This window comes from Entelurus aequoreus, linkage group LG18 (assembly GCF_033978785.1).
Source record: "Entelurus aequoreus isolate RoL-2023_Sb linkage group LG18, RoL_Eaeq_v1.1, whole genome shotgun sequence".
Taxonomy (NCBI): Eukaryota; Metazoa; Chordata; class Actinopteri; order Syngnathiformes; family Syngnathidae; genus Entelurus; species Entelurus aequoreus.
Genome location: NC_084748.1, coordinates 49,132,235 through 49,150,352, shown reverse-complemented (window position 1 = coordinate 49,150,352; position 18,118 = coordinate 49,132,235). Strand labels below are relative to the sequence as shown.

Genomic DNA, 18,118 nt, shown 5'->3' with positions numbered 1-18,118 from the left:
GGATTAATCACGGTTAATCACAATTTTGAATAGGGATTAATCACGGTTAATCACAATTTTGAATAAGGATTAATCACGGTTAATCACAATTTTGAATAAGGATTAATCACGGTTAATCACAATTTTGAATAGGGATTAATCACGGTTAATCACAATTTTGAATAAGGATTACTCATGGTTAATCACAATTTTGAATAAGGATTAATCACGGTTAATCACAATTTTGAATAGGGATTAATCACGGTTAATCACAATTTTGAATAAGGATTAATCACGGTTAATCACAATTTTGAATAAGGATTAATCACGGTTAATCACAATTTTGAATAGGGATTAATCACGGTTAATCACAATTTTGAATAAGGATTAATCACGGTTAATCACAATGTTGAATAAGGATTAATCACGGTTAATCACAATTTTGAATAGGGATTAATCACGGTTAATCACAATTTTGAATAAGGATTAATCATGGTTAATTTACAATGTTGAATAAGGATTAATCACGGTTAATCACAATTTAAAATTTGGATCAATCATGGTAAATCACAATTTTGAATAAGGATTAATGATGATTAATCACTTTTTTTTTTTTTTAAGTGGATTGATCATGATTAATCAGGATTTCGAATGCAGATTAATCATCGTTAATCACAGTTCAGCATTTGGATTAGTCATGATTAATCACAGGTAATTACCAGGCCTGGTAATACGAATGTTGTCGCATTCTGTCATTACAACCTTTAAACAAGATGCTCCCTGTGTTTACACTGGCGTACCTAATGAAGTGGCCAGCGGTCCTCATCAAAATAAAAGCATAAATTGTCTCATTAATGCGTCACGGTTGTCACGTGCACTTCCTGTAATGTGTGAGGAGAGAGAGAGAGCGAGAGAGAGAGAGAGAGAGTAAGGAGTTGTACTGTCCCTTTAAGAGCCGCAGCCGCTGCCTCCTCTTAGTGGACCTGCTCTCCACGCGCCTTATTATTGTTGCTGTTGCTGCTGCGCAGGATGTGAGATCGTGGAAGGAGGCGACATGGATCTGTGCAGCGTGACGTGTTTGAGGATTCTTCTCTCTTCTTATCTCATCTTGCTGCCGCTCACAGGTAGGAACTTCCTCTTTCACTCGGAAATGTACTGGCAGACGCAGTGCCATAAATGAATAGGATGAGAATAAGAATAGTTAGTGGGTTGAGGGGAATATGATGAGAATAATAATAGTTAGTGGGTTGAGGGGTGCGTGGAAAGTCTGCCCCCCGCAGCGTGACACACAATTACTGCACACCAAATCATGAGAGCATGCTTTTTAAAAAAATCTTCCTACACTTTGTATCCCTACTGTTTGTTACCACTAACTTAAGAATCATGAAAAAGTGATATCCAAACAGCGGACATTTATCCATGAAAATATGGAAGCAGCTGCAGAGGGGATAGAAGTCCACGCTCCAAAAATAAATGTAATGCTATTGTTGTGGTTTAGATGGCTTTCGGAGGCTCTTGGCTGGCAGGACAAGTCAGCAAATGTTGCAGGTGTGTCAGGCACAGCAACAATGTTCTCTTTTGGGGTCCTGAAAATGAATTTTTAAAAACAGATTTTTAGCACAGATGTTAGAGTTAGTACAAAAAAAAGATGGCTGATTCACACGGAAATTACTAAAGAGATCTTTCGTGACGGGCCTTGCTATATTTATTATTATTATTATTATTATTATTATTATTATTATTATTATTATTATTGTTATTATATCATTGATATTATTATTATTATTACTTTCATAGTAATTATTATTATTATATTATTATTATTGTTATTATAATTATTACCATTGATATTATTATTATTACCATTATTGTTATTATAATTAATATCATTGATATTATTATTATTATTCTCATTATAATAATAATAATTATCATCATATTATTATTGTTGTTATTATAATTAACATCATTGATATTATTATTATTATTCTCATTATAGTAATAATAATTATCATCATATTATTATTGTTGTTTTTATAATTAACATCATTGATATTATTAGTATTATTATTGTCAATATTATAATAACAATAATTATCATATTACTATTATTGTTATTATAATTAACATAATTGACATGATTATTATTATTATTCTAATAATAATGATAATTATTATTACCATGTTATTATTGTTGTTATTATAATTAACATCATTGATACTATTATCATTATTCTCAATATTATAATAACGATAATTATTATATTATTGTTGTTGTTATTATAATTAACATCATTGATATTATTATTATTGGTATTATTATTGTCATTATAATCATTATTATTGTTATATTATTATTATTATTATAATTATTACCATTGATAATATCATTATTACTATTATTGTTATAATTAGTATCATTGATATTAATATTGTTGTTATTGATATTATAATTATCATTGTTATTTTCATTATTGTTGTTGTTATTATTATTAACAATATTATTATTATTATTATTTTCCTTTGTGTTTTGATGCCTTTTTGAGGCCCTTAACTTGCACGATAGTCAACATTTTTTGCAGGTATGGAAAAATTGTTTATATTTTGGGTTGACCCGAAAACAACGCTAATTAGTAAAAGGTAGCCCCTCCCACCAGTTTCTGGTATTAACACGAACAATCGCTGGGGAGGTTTATCATGAGGGGCCACACGTAACCACCAGGGCCCCGTCTAAATTAATATTTGTATTGTTATTAATATTATTATTATATCCACATTTTGATGCCTTTTTGAGCCCTTAACATGCCAGAAAAGTCGCCAAATGTTGTAGTTACGTCATGCACGGCAAAGTTTTTTGGGGTAGTTTCCACGTAATCGCTGGAGACGTCCATCACGATTGGACTGACGCAAAATTCTCAAGAACCCAGACCTGAAATCAATCATCTTGGCCACTTTTCGGCCACAAACGGGACTTTAACCAACTTTAACTTGGACCAAACGAGGTTGAAATGACAGATATTTGACATAGTGACTTGTGTAAATTGTACGAAATGGATTTCTATTCAATTGAACAATTATTGCATGAATCATGCACAGCCGTGTTTCTTAACCATAGGGCCACCAGCGCCCCCTGAAGGGCCGCCAAAAACATATTCGTTTCTCAGCTCCAGTTGTAATACACTTTTCCACCACTTGTGGCAGTAATGACAACATCAGGCAAACAGAAGAAGTCTCAGAGAAGTTTTCTTCAGTGCCAAAAAATATGACCACATTAATGAAGCTGTATTTGCATTTGCACTTAGATTTATTTCACAAACACATATCCTAATTTTTATAATTACTTTTTATTATTAATTACTTCAAATGTATTTATTTCAGCACAACATAGTTTGTAAATTGTATAAAATAATTGTAAAACATATCAATTTGTTTTTCATAATTTTTCTTGTATCTTTTTGATGATACTTATTTAGGAAACGTATATATTATTATTTATTATTAACTTAGTTAGAATCTGTTTATTTTAGCACTCTGTAGTTGTATGTACATTTATTTTTCATCAGTTTTTATTGAGTCCCTTGTAGTGTTTTGGTACTTTTCAATACTTTTCTAAATAGAGGGGACCACAAAAAATGTCATTATTGTCTTTATTGTAGCAAAAAATGTTAGTGTACATGAAACATATGTTTATTATTGTCATTTAGTCCTTAAATAAAATAGACAACTTGTCTTTTAGTAGTAAGTAAACAAACAAAGACTCCTAATTAGTCTATGCAGTAACATATTGTGTCATTTATACACCTATTATTTTGTACACATTATGAGGGACAAACTGTAAAAATGGATTATTCATCTACTTGTTCATTTACTGTTAATATCTGCTTATTTTCTGTTTTAACATGTTCTATCTACACTTCTTAATAATCACTTATTCTTCTCTTCTTTGATACTTGACATTAGTTTTGGATGATACCACACATTTAGGTATGGATCCGATACCAAGTCGTTACAGGATCATACATTGGTCGTATTCAAAGTCCTCATGTGTCCAGGGACATATTTACTGACTTTATAAACATAATATACATTTAAAAAAAAGGAAAAAAGATTTTGTGATGCTAAAAATATCGATGTAATCATCATAGTATCGACTAGATACGCTCCTGTACTTGGTATCATTACAGTGGATGTCAGGTGTAGATCCACCCATGGCGTTTGTTTACATTGTGATGCCGGTGAGCTATTGTATCCTCCTAAGGTGTGTAGTGAAGCATGTTTAGATATTCCTCATCCTCCAGTGATAATGGTACTTGTAAGAAACTTACTTTATTTGTCGCCATGGAGACCAGGATTATGGTCTTAAAGCACCTCTTCCTTTCAGTGTTATAACTTCCCCTTTATCTTGACTTTTTACACCAAAATGCGTCCATTCTCCCTTTTCTGTCTACACACTGTGTCTGCTTGTAAGTACTCTGTGTGTGTGCACTGCCGAACATGCTCCTCTCCTCCTAAAACCAGCAATGTCATGATGCAAAGACGACGGAGGGGTGGGGGACCGGTACCTTTTAGAGGCGGTATAGTACCGAATATGATTAATTAGTATCGCGATACTATACTAGTACCGGTATACCGTACAACCCTAGTCCCTTGTTTTGCAGAATATTTGATTAGTATTTATTTTTCTAATCAGGCTGACCTAAGCCTGGGTAATAATGAACACATGCGTTCATATCATGTGACAAGGTTGTAAACTGTAAGCAGGTTAGATGTAATTATTTCATATAATCTAAATTAAGAGGTTTACTAATCCAGTGTTAATATTTGAGTGGGCCCCGTGTAGTGGAAGATTTCAAAAAGGTTAAGAACCCCTGATGTGCAGATCAATGTATACGTAAGATGAGGGCGGAGAAGCTGCCTTCAGAATAAAACTGTTTTTAAAGATTTGAATAAATGTTCATTTTTGACCTTCTGACAATAAAACAAATATTGTTTTTAAAAAAAAATCTCATTTAAATGATGCAGACACGTTACTTACTGTGATTCATCAAAAAAAACGAATGGTCCGACTGCACTAATCCAAAGTAAACACACTTTTATTTTGACACAGTACGACAGTTGCTGAGCAAACGTTCCTGGGAATGTTTACCTTTAACCTGCCAGCTCAGGTGTGCAGATCACAGCAGCGCTCATTTGCATAACCACCGGAGGGAGGGAAGGGGCGGGGCCACTCCTTCTCCCGCTAGGCAACAGGTGTGTGTTGTCGGTTTGAAGACATCAATTATTCACGGCAGCCAAATGACACTGGATGGAGTCACCACACATGCCAGTTGTGGCTCGTTATTGGAATGACTTATTCTTACATAGTTATATTTATTATTTTATTGTAATGACTTATTCTTAATGAGTTATATTTATTATGTTATTGTAATGACTTATTCTTAATGAGTTACATTTATTATGTTATTGTCATGAGTTATTCTTAATGAGTTATATTTATTATGTTATTGTAATGAGTTATTCTTAATGAGTTATATTTATTATGTTATTGGAATGACTTATTCTTAATTAGTTATATTTATTATGTTATTGTCATGAGTTATTCTTAATGAGTTATATTTATTATGTTATTGTAATGAGTTATTTTTAATTTAGTTATACTTATTATGTTATTGTAATGAGTTATTTTTAATTAGTTATACTTATTATGTTATTGTATTGAGTTTTTCTTAATTAGTTATATTTATTATGTTATTGGAATGACTTATTATTACATAGTTATACTTATTATGTTATTGTAATGAGTTATTCTTAATTAGTTATATTTATTATGTTATTGGAATGACTTATTCTTAATTAGTTATATTTATTATGTTATTGTCATGAGTTATTCTTAATTAGTTATATTTATTATGTTATTGTAATGAGTTATTCTTAATTAGTTATACTTATTATGTTATTGTAATGATTTATTCTTAATTAGTTATACTTATTATGTTATTGTATTGAGTTATTCTTAATTAGTTATACTTATTATGTTATTGTCATGAGTTATTCTTAATTAGTTATATTTATTATGTTATTGTAATGAGTTATTCTTAATTAGTTATACTTATTATGTTATTGTCATGAGTTATTCTTAATTAGTTATATTTATTATGTTATTGTAATGAGTTATTTTTAATTAGTTATACTTATTATGTTATTGTATTGAGTTTTTCTTAATTATTTATTATGTTATTGTAATGAGTTATTCTTCATTAGTTATACTTATTATGTTATTGTAATGAGTTATTCTTAATTAGTTATATTTATTATGTTATTAGAATGAGTTATTCTTAATTAGTTATACTTGGTAGTATCTGTGTCGCTTGTGTCAATCATGTGATGAGATGGAGGTCAGAATATTGCACTTTGCACAAATGTTGCTCTCTTGGTGGGAATTATTGTTAACTAAATGAGCGGGGATAGGCTCCGTTAGATGAGGTTAGATGAGGTGTGAATGCTGAAGTTGAAGTGAAATGCTGACAGAATGTAGTATGAATGGAAGAATAGTTTGAATGTTGGAATGGTTTGAATGTTGAAGAGTTTGAATTTCCAGGAAAAACAGAATTTGGTGTGGAAGTTGGTAAATTGTTAGTTTGAATGTCCAGGATGAGTTGAATGTGTTGATGTTGGAATGGTTTGAATAGGTTGAAAAATGTGGGAATTGTGCAACTTGGAAAAATGTCCCATTCATTTCATTGGGAACTTCCTGGAAATTTGGGAATTTTGTGAAAAGTGGGATTTTTTTTTTTTTAAATGAATGTCCTGAATGAGCTAAAATGGTTGGTGTTGGAATTGTTTAAATCTGTCAAGAAATGTTGAAGTAGTAACAGTTTTTTAATTGAAAAATGGTATTATGGAATTTCGGGAAAACCGGAAATTTTTCAAGTTCTTAAACCAACTTGGTTTTTTGTCCTGATTAAGAGGAATATTTTGACAGTGGAACGCTTGAAATGGGTTGAAAAATGTGAAAGGAGTCATCGCACTAAAAAAGGTTGGAAATAAGGTTAGAAAAAACAGGAATTCCTGGAAATTTTTTGAACGTGGAAAAATGGTTGTTTGAATTTCCAGGATGAGTGGAATGTGTTGAAGGTGGAATGGTTTGAATAGGTTGAAAAATGTGGGAATTGTGCAACTTGGAAAAATGTCCCATTCATTTCAATGGGAACTTCCTGGAAATTTGGGAAAAGTGGGATTTAAAAAAAATTGAATGTCCTGAATGGATGAGTTGGTTGGTGTTGGAATTGTTTAAATCGGTCAAGAAATGTTGAAGTAGTAACAGTTTTTTTAATTGAAAAATGGTATCATGGAATTTCGGGAAAACCGGAAATTTTTCAAGTCCTTAAACCAACTTGTTTTTTTGTCCTGATTAAGAGGAATGTTTTGACAGTGGAACGCTTGAAATGGGTTGAAAAATGTGAAAGGAGTCATCGCACTAAAAAAGGTTGGAAATAAGGTTAGAAAAAAACAGGAATTCCTGGAAATTTTTTGAACGTGGAAAAATGGTTGTTTGAATTTCCAGGATGAGTGGAATGTGTTGAAGGTGGAATGGTTTGAATAGGTTGAAAAATGTGGGAATTGTGCAACTTGGAAAAATGTCCCATTCATTTCAATGGGAACTTCCTGGAAATTTGGGAAAAGTGGGATTTAAAAAAAATTGAATGTCCTGAATGGATGAGTTGGTCGGTGTTGGAATTGTTTAAATCGGTCAAGAAATGTTGAAATAGTAACAGTTTTTTTAATTGAAAAATGGTATCATGGAATTTCGGGAAAACCGGAAATTTTTCAAGTTCTTAAACCAACTTGGTGTTTTGTACTGATTAAGAGGAATATTTTGACAGTGGAACGCTTGAAATGGGTTGAAAAATGTGAAAGGAGTCATCGCACTGAAAATGTTTGAAATAAGGTTAGAAAAAAATAGGAATTCCTGGAAATTTGTTGACCGTGGAAAAATGGTTGTTTGAATTTCTAGGATGAGTGGAATGTGTTGAAGGTGGAATGGTTTGAATAGGTTGGAAAATGTGGGAATTGTGCAACTTGGAAAAATGTCCCATTCATTTCAATGGGAATTTCCGGGAAATTTTTGAATTTTGGGAAAAGTGGAATTAAAAAAAAAAAAAAGAATGTCCTGAATGGATGCATTGGTTGGTATTGGAATTGTTTAAATCTGTCAAGAAATGTTGAAGTAGTAACAGTTTTTTAATTGGAAAATGGTATTATGAAATTTCGGGAAAACCGGGAATTTTTCAAGTTCTTAAACCAACTTGTTTTTTTGTCCTGACTAAGAGGAATGTTTTGGCGGTGGAACACTTGAAATTGGTTGAAAAATGTGAAAGGAGTCATCGCACTAAAAAAGGTTGGAAATAACATTAGGGAAAAAAACAGGAATTCCTGGAAATTTGTTGAAGGTGGAAAAATGGTTGTTTGAATTTCCAGAATGAGTGGAATGTGTTGATGGTGGAATGGTTGGAATCGGTTGAAAAATGTGGGAGTTGAGAACTTTGAAAAATGTCCCATTCTTTTCAATGGGAACTTCCTGGAATATTTGGAAATTTCGGGAAAAGCGGAATTTTTTTTGGAAAATCCTAAACAATTTAAATGGTCTTAATGAGTTGAAATGGTTGGTGTCGGAATTTTTCAAATCGGTCGAGAAATGTCGAAGTAGTAACATTTTTAATTGAGAAATGGTACTAAGGAATTCGTGGAATTTCGGGTAAACCGGGAATTTTCCAAGTTCAAAAAACAACTTCGTTTTTTTTTTCCTGATTAAGAGGAATGATTTGACGGTGGAACGGTTGAAGTGGGTTGAAAAATGAAATAATGTTAGAAAAAGACAGGAATTCCTGGAAATTTGTTGAATGTGGAAAAATGGTTGTTTGAATGTCCAGGATGAGTGGAATGTGTTGAAGCTGGAATGGTTTGAAGTTTGAAAAATGTAGGAATTGTGGAAGTTTGAAAAATGGATAATTCATTTTGAATGGGGAAAATGTCCCTAAAGGCTGGGAATTCTTGGAAATCCGGGAATTTTTAAAATAATTGTTGAAAAGGAGCACACAATTCCTGAAAAGGAAGTTTGAATGGTTTGAGTCGGATTAAAAATGTGGGAGTTGTGGAACTTTGAAAAATGTCCCATTCTTTTCAATGGGAATTTCATGGAAATTTGGGAATTTCGGGAAAAAGCGGGAATTTTTTGAAAATGCCAAAAAATTTGAATGGTCTGAATGGTTGGTGTTGGAATTTTTCAAATCGGTCAAGAAATGTTGAAGTAGTAACATTTTTAATTGAGAAATGGTACTAAGGAATTCCTGGAATTTCGGGAAAACCGGAAATTTTCCCGGTTGAAAAAACAACTTGTTTTTTTTTTCTGATTAAGAGGAATGATTTGGCGGTGGAACGGTTGAAGTGGGTTGAAAAATGTGAAAGGAGTCATCACACTGAAAAAGGTTAGAAATAAGGTTACAAAAAACAGGAATTCCTGGAAATTTGTTGAACGTGAAAAAATGATAGTTTGAATTTCCAGGATGAGTGGAATGTGTTGAAGGTAGAACGATTTAAATCGGTTCAAAAATATTGGAATTGTGGAAGTTTGAAAAATGGATAATTCATTTTGAATGGGGAAAATGTCCCTAAAGGCTGGGAATTCTTGGAATTCCGGGAATTTTTAAAAATAATTGTTAAAAAGGAGCACACAATTCCTGAAAAGGAAGTTGGAACGGTTTGAGTCGGATTAAAAATGTGGGAGTTGTGGAACTTTGAAAAATGTCCCCGTCTTTTCAATGGGAATTTCATGGAAATTTGGGAATTTCGGGAAAAAGCGGGAATTTTTTGAAAATGCCAAAAAAATTGAATGGTCTGAATGGTTGGTGTTGGAATTTTTCAAATCGGTCAAGAAATGTTGAAGTAGTAACATTTTTAATTGAGAAATGGTACTAAGGAATTCCTGGAATTTCGGGAAAACCGGAAATTTTCCCAGTTCAAAAAACAACTTGTTTTTTTTCCCCTGATTAAGAGGAATGATTTGGCGGTGGAACGGCTGAAGTGGGTTGAAAAATGTGAAAGGAGTCATCACACTGAAAAAGGTTAGAAATAAGGTTACAAAAAACAGGAATTCCTGGAAATTTGTTGAACGTGAAAAAATGGTAGTTTGAATTTCCAGGATGAGTGGAATGTGTTGAAGGTAGAACGGTTTAAATCGGTTGAAAAATGTGGGAATTGTGGAAGTTTGAAAAATTGATAATTCATTTTGAATGGGGAAAATGTCCCTAAAGACTGGGAATTCTTGGAAATCCGGGAATTTTTAAAATAATTGTTGAAAAGGAGCACACAATTCCTGAAAAGGAAGTTTGAATGGTTTGAGTCGGATTAAAAATGTGGGAGTTGTGGAACTTTGAAAAATTTCCCATTATTTTCAATGGGAATTTCATGGAAATTTGGGAATTTCGGGAAAAAGCGGGAATTTTTTGAAAATGCCAAAAAATTTGAATGGTCTGAATGGTTGGTGTTGGAATTTTTCAAATCGGTCAAGAAATGTTGAAGTAGTGACATTTTTAATTGAGAAATGGTACTAAGGAATTCCTGGAATTTCAGGAAAACCGGAAATTTTCCCAGTTCAAAAAACAACTTGTTTTTTTCCCTCCTAATTAAGAGGAATGATTTGGCGGTGGAACGGTTGAAGTGGGTTGAAAAATGTGAAAGGAGTCATCACACTAAAAAAGGTTAGAAATAAGGTTACAAAAAACAGGAATTCCTGGAAATTTGTTGAACGTGAAAAAATGATAGTTTGAATTTCCAGGATGAGTGGAATGTGTTGAAGGTAGAACGGTTTAAATCGGTTGAAAAATGTGGTAATTGTGGAAGTTTGAAAAATGGATCATTCATTTTGAATGGGGAAAATGTCCCTAAAGGCTGGGAATTCTTGGAAATCCGGGAATTTTTAAAATAATTGTTGAAAAGGAGCACACAATTCCTGAAAAGGAAGTTTGAATGGTTTGAGTCGGATTAAAAATGTGGGAGTTGTGGAACTTTGAAAAATTTCCCATTCTTTTCAATGGGAATTTCATGGAAATTTGGGAATTTCGTGAAAAAGCGGGGAATTTTTTGAAAATGCCAAAAAATTTGAATGGTTGGTGTTGGAATTTTTCAAATCGGTCGAGAAATGTTGAAGTAGTAACATTTTTAATTGAGAAATGGTACTAAGGAATTCCTGGAATTTCGGGAAAACCGGGAATTTGTTGAAGTGGGTTGAAAAATGTGGGCGGAGTAGTCGACAGAAAAAAGGGTCAATAAGACAACATTAGTAATAAATATGTTACTTAATTAACATGTCAATCAAATTAAAGCGAAAATAAAAATACAGATTCACCACTTTAGTCATAATTCTTGCGCTTAATCTTCTCTATGACTTCAGCTCCAGCCTTCTTCTGTTAGTTTGATATTGTCATTACTGCCTCAAGTGGTGTAAAAGTGTATTACAACTGAGAAACACATGTTCTTTTGGCGGCCCTCTAGGGGCCCCCGGCCCTATGGGTAACAAACACTGTTGTAGTCCGGGTGACACGCATGTGCAGAGTGGACCATTGCTAACTCTAAAAAAAAAAACGGATCCCAAACGAACGGCTCTTGATTGGGAATCGGGTTCAGTTCAAAAGAGTCGTTCAAAAGAGTCGTTCAAAAGAGTCGTTCAAAAGAGTCGATTCGCTGGGGAGTGTCACATGTCTACGAGTCACACACACAAACGCTAGGGCTGTGAATCTTTGGGGACCACACGAGTCCGTTCCATTCTTGGGGTAACGACTCTATTCAGAATTGATTCTTGATTCAAAACAATTCTATGATTCCTCCATAAAACAAACAAACAACTCTGATCAATACTTTTATTATTTACTTATCTGTACAGCAAACTCTGTATTACATCAACAATACCATCTGCCTGCTGGGAAAGGACACATTTAAATAATAATAATAATAATACTTAAAAAAAACCAACGACATTTGATTGTTTTAATCGATTAAGAATCGTTACAAGTAAGAATCGTGAGTCATTTGAAATGTTATTTTTCACTCCCCCGAGCTGATGGTTCCTGCAACATTTCACACTTCTGTAGAGGTCAACACATTTGACCCCGCTCCCTCACTCTGAAAAAGGCTGATATTGACTTTTCCCAGCGGGGGGCCCCTGTGCAGAGCTGGCCCTCCAGGGCCCAACGGTCACATGAGGATCCTGTTGTTGGTGCAGCACACATGTGTCATACTCAAATATTACTAATACAACTACCTCCATGTGTTTGTTTGTGTTGTTTTATGTTGTTTTATGTTGTCTTATGTCAACTCACCTTAATGTGTGTTCTTACATGTGTGTGTTTTATGTTGTTTTATGTTAACTCACCTTAATGTGTGTTCTTACATGTGTGTGTTTTATGTTGTTTTATGTCAACTCACCTTAATGTGTGTTTTTACATGTGTGTGTTTTATGTTGTTTTATGTTAACTCACCTTAATGTGTGTTCTTACATGTGTGTGTTTTATGTTGTTTTATGTTAACTCACCTTAATGTGTGTTCTTACATGTGTGTGTTTTATGTTATTTTATGTTAACTCACCTTAATGTGTGTTCTTACATGTGTGTGTTTTATGTTGTTTTATGTCAACTCACCTTAATGTGTGTTTTTACATGTGTGTGTTTTATGTTGTTTTATGTCAACTCACCTTAATGTGTGTTTTTACATGTGTGTGTTTTATGTTGTTTTATGTTGTTTTATGTTGTTTTATGTCAACTCACCTTAATGTGTGTTTTTACATGTGTGTGTTTTATGTTGTTTTATGTTGTTTTATGTTAACTCACCTTAATGTGTGTTCTTACATGTGTGTGTTTTATGTTATTTTATGTTAACTCACCTTAATGTGTGTTCTTACATGTGTGTGTTTTATGTTGTTTTATGTCAACTCACCTTAATGTGTGTTTTTACATGTGTGTGTTTTATGTTGTTTTATGTTAACTCACCTTAATGTGTGTTCTTACATGTGTGTGTTTTATGTTGTTTTATGTCAACTCACCTTAATGTGTGTTTTTACATGTGTGTGTTTTATGTTGTTTTATGTTGTTTTATGTTAACTCACCTTAATGTGTGTTTTTACATGTGTGTGTTTTATGTTGTTTTATGTTAACTCACCTTAATGTGTGTTCTTACATGTGTGTGTTTTATGTTGTTTTATGTCAACTCACCTTAATGTGTGTTTTTACATGTGTGTGTTTTATGTTGTTTTATGTTGTTTTATGTTAACTCACCTTAATGTGTGTTTTTACATGTGTGTGTTTTATGTTGTTTTATGTTGTTTTATGTCAACTCACCTTAATGTGTGTTTTTACATGTGTGTGTTTTATGTTGTTTTATGTTGTTTTATGTTAACTCACCTTAATGTGTGTTTTTACATGTGTGTGTTTTATGTTGTTTTATGTTGTTTTATGTTGTTTTATGTCAACTCACCTTAATGTGTGTTTTTACATGTGTGTGTTTTATGTTGTTTTATGTTGTTTTATGTTAACTCACCTTAATGTGTGTTTTTACATGTGTGTGTTTTATGTTGTTTTATGTTGTTTTATGTTGTTTTATGTCAACTCACCTTAATGTGTGTTTTTACATGTGTGTGTTTTATGTTGTTCTATGTTGTTTTATGTTGTTTTATGTTAACTCACCTTAATGTGTGTTCTTACATGTGTGTGTTTTATGTTGTTTTATGTTGTTTTATGTCAACTCACCTTAATGTGTGTTCTTACATGTGTGTGTTTTATGTTGTTTTATGTTGTTTTATGTTAACTCACCTTAATGTGTGTTCTTACATGTGTGTGTTTTATGTTGTTTTATGTTGTTTTTGAGACATATTTTAGTGTAAAGACAGTTATGAGAGTAAAGAAGTAAAAAGTGTGACATAGTTGAGTGTAAAGAAGTAAAAAGTGAGACATAGTTGAGTGTAAAGAAGTAAAAAGTGAGACATAGTTGAGTGTAAAGAAGTAAAAAGTGAGACATAGTTGAGTGTAAAGAAGTAAAAAGTGAGACATAGTTGAGTGTAAAGAAGTAAAAAGTGAGACATAGTTGAGTGTAAAGAAGTAAAAAGTGAGACATAGTTGAGTGTAAAGAAGTAAAAAGTGAGACATAGTTGAGTGTAAAGAAGTAAAAAGTGAGACATAGTTGAGTGTAAAGACAGTTATGAGAGTAAAGAAGTAAAAAGTGTGACATAGTTGAGTGTAAAGAAGTAAAAAGTGAGACATAGTTGAGTGTAAAGAAGTAAAAAGTGAGACATAGTTGAGTGTAAAGAAGTAAAAAGTGAGACATAGTTGAGTGTAAAGAAGTAAAAAGTGAGACATAGTTGAGTGTAAAGAAATAAAAAGTGAGACATAGTTGAGTGTAAAGAAGTAAAAAGTGAGACATAGTTGAGTGTAAAGAAGTAAAAAGTGAGACATAGTTGAGTGTAAAGAAGTAAAAAGTGAGACATAGTTGAGTGTAAAGACAGTTATGAGAGTAAAGAAGTAAAAAGTGTGACATAGTTGAGTGTAAAGAAGTAAAAAGTGAGACATAGTTGAGTGTAAAGAAGTAAAAAGTGAGACATAGTTGAGTGTAAAGAAGTAAAAAGTGAGACATAGTTGAGTGTAAAGAAGTAAAAAGTGAGACATAGTTGAGTGTAAAGAAGTAAAAAGTGAGACATAGTTGAGTGTAAAGAAGTAAAAAGTGTGACATAGTTGAGTGTAAAGAAGTAAAAAGTGAGACATAGTTGAGTGTAAAGAAGTAAAAAGTGAGACATAGTTGAGTGTAAAGAAGTAAAAAGTGAGACATAGTTGAGTGTAAAGAAGTAAAAAGTGAGACATAGTTGAGTGTAAAGAAGTAAAAAGTGAGACATAGTTGAGTGTAAAGAAGTAAAAAGTGAGACATAGTTCAGTATAAAGAAGTAAAAAGTGAGACATAGTTGAGTGTAAAGAAGTAAAAAGTGTGACATAGTTGAGTGTAAAGAAGTAAAAAGTGTGACATAGTTGAGTGTAAAGAAGTAAAAAGTGAGACATAGTTGAGTGTAAAGAAGTAAAAAGTGAGACATAGTTGAGTGTAAAGAAGTAAAAAGTGAGACATAGTTGAGTGTAAAGACAGTTATGAGAGTAAAGAAGTAAAAAGTGTGACATAGTTGAGTGTAAAGAAGTAAAAAGTGTGACATAGTTGAGTGTAAAGAAGTAAAAAGTGTGACATAGTTGAGTGTAAAGAAGTAAAAAGTGTGACATAGTTGAGTGTAAAGAAGTAAAAAGTGAGACATAGTTGAGTGTAAAGAAGTAAAAAGTGAGACATAGTTGAGTGTAAAGAAGTAAAAAGTGAGACATAGTTGAAGTAAAAAGTGAGACATAGTTGAGTGTAAAGAAGTAAAAAGTGAGACATAGTTGAGTGTAAAGAAGTAAAAAGTGAGACATAGTTGAGTGTAAAGAAGTAAAAAGTGAGACATAGTTGAGTGTAAAGAAGTAAAAAGTGAGACATAGTTGAGTGTAAAGAAGTAAAAAGTGAGACATAGTTGAAGTAAAAAGTGAGACATAGTTGAGTGTAAAGAAGTAAAAAGTGAGACATAGTTGAAGTAAAAAGTGAGACATAGTTGAGTGTAAAGAAGTAAAAAGTGAGACATAGTTGAAGTAAAAAGTGAGACATAGTTGAGTGTAAAGAAGTAAAAAGTGAGACATAGTTGAAGTAAAAAGTGAGACATAGTTGAAGTAAAAAGTGAGACATAGTTGAAGTAAAAAGTGAGACATAGTTGAAGTAAAAAGTGAGACATAGTTGAAGTAAAAAGTGAGACATAGTTGAAGTAAAAAGTGAGACATAGTTGAGTGTAAAGAAGTAAAAAGTGAGACATAGTTGAAGTAAAAAGTGAGACATAGTTGAAGTAAAAAGTGAGACATAGTTGAGTGTAAACATGAAGAAGGACACACATTATTATTATTACTTCCTGTCTTCATGGCTGGAGGAAAGATGTCACATGTGGTAGAGAATCTCTCTGACATTTTCAAGAATGTTTTCTTTTTTTCCAATGATCTTGTGAGCATCCTGCGACCACGTGTCTCGTCTGTGTGTTGCCATGGCAGCGAGGTGCAAGCCCGTCATCTCCCCCGGCGGGCCCCACATCGTGGTCCCCAAGCGGGGCCGGCTGGAGCTCCATTGCCATGACAACGCCAGCGCGTCCGGGCTCAGGTGGCAGCGGGACAAAGCTCGCCGACTGGAGGGGGAGGCGGAGGAAGGGGGCGTGGCCGTGGTCAAGGTGGCCGCCGTGCAGCCCTACCACATGGGCCGCTACGTGTGCGTCAACAACAGCACGCGGGAGAGCAGCTCCATCTACGTCTACGTCAAAGGTGGGTGTGGCGGACATCTTTGTTCCCGGACTCCCAGGTGACCCCCCCCCCGTGTGGTGTGCACAGACCCCGCCCACGCCTTCCAGCGCACCATGGTCAGTGTCATCCTGGTGAGGGCCGGAGAGAACTGCACCATCCCCTGCCTGGTCACTGACCCCCATGTGACCCTGCTGGCCCTGCACACCTGCGACGGGCGACCTTTGCCCTCCGCCATGAAGTACTGGACCCAGCGCGAGGAAGGCGTTACCGTCGGCAACGCCCAGAAGGACTTTGAGGGATGTTACGTGTGTGTAGGGCGCAGAGGTGACCTCAACCTGACCTCTGGACACTACACTCTGGACGTGCGGCAAGGTGACTACTGGAACACACCCCGCTACTTACCTACTTACTTCTTACCTGTTTACTACTTACCTGTTTACTACTTACCTCTTTACTACTTATCTGTTTACTACTGACCTATTTACTACTTACCTCTTTACTACTTACCTGTTTACTACTTACCTATTTACTACTTACCTATTTACTACTTCTCTATTTACTACTTCTCTATTTACTACTTACCTATTTACTACTTACTTAATTTACTACTTACCTATTTACTACTTCTCTATTTACTACTTACCTATTTACTATTTACTTCATTTACTACTTACCTATTTACTACTTCTATATTTACTACTTTCTTCATTTCCTACTTCTATATTTACTACTTTCTTCATTTACTACTTACCTGTTTACTACTTACTTCATTTACTACTTACCTATTTACTACTTACCTATTTACTACTTCTCTATTTACTACTTTCCTATTTACTACTTTCTTCATTTACTACTTACCTGTTTACTACTTCTATATTTACTACTTACCTATTTACTACTTACCTATTTACTACTTTCTTCATTCACTACTTACCTATTTACTACTTCTCTATTTACTACTTACCTATTTACTACTTACTTCATTTACTACTTCTATATTTACTACTTTCTTCATTTACTACTTACCTATTTACTACTTTTTTCATTTACTACTTACCTATTTACTACTTTCTTCATTTACTACTTACCTATTTATTACTTTCTTCATTTACTACTTCTCTATTTACTACTTTCTTCATTTACTACTTCTCTATTTACTACTTTTTTCATTTACTACTTCTCTATTTACTACTTTCTTCATTTACTACTTCTGTATTTACTACTTTATTCATTTAATACTTACCTATTTACTACTTTCTTCATTTACTACTTACCTTTTTACTACATTTATCATTTACTACTTACCTATTCACTACTTTCTTCATTTACAACTTCTCAATATACTACTTTCTTCATTTACTACATTTTTCATTTACTACATTCTTCATTTACTACTTACCTATTTACTACTTTCTTCATTTACCACTTCTCTATTTACTACTTTCTTCATTTACTACTTGTCAATTTACTACTTTCTTCATTTACTACTTCTCAATTTAGTACTTTCTTCATTTACTACTTCTCTATTTACTACTTTTTTCATTTACCACTTCTTTATTTACTACTTTCTTCATTTACTACTTTCCTATTTACTACTTTCTTCATTTACTACTTCTCTATTTACTACTTTCTTCATTTACTACTTACCTATTTACTACTTTTCTATTTACTACTTTCTTAATTTACTATTTACCTATTTACTACTTTCTTCATTTACTACTTACCTATTTACTACTTTCTTCATTTACTAC

At 33.1% G+C, this 18,118-nt stretch overlaps 1 protein-coding gene across 2 annotated transcripts in view; it reads left to right on the top strand.

Annotated features, from left to right (window-relative positions):
* The first annotated feature begins 1,023 nt into the window (after nucleotides 1-1,023).
* Nucleotides 1,024-18,118, top strand: part of LOC133634229 (mast/stem cell growth factor receptor kita-like) — a 71,002-nt gene continuing 53,907 nt past the window's right edge. For both annotated transcript variants that reach the window (XM_062027338.1, XM_062027337.1), the window contains exons 1-3: nucleotides 1,024-1,103; nucleotides 16,125-16,388; nucleotides 16,455-16,739. In XM_062027338.1, coding sequence (XP_061883322.1) covers nucleotides 1,034-1,103; nucleotides 16,125-16,388; nucleotides 16,455-16,739 — 619 coding nt within the window. In that variant the 5' untranslated portion in view covers nucleotides 1,024-1,033. The remainder of the gene's footprint in view (nucleotides 1,104-16,124; nucleotides 16,389-16,454; nucleotides 16,740-18,118) is intronic.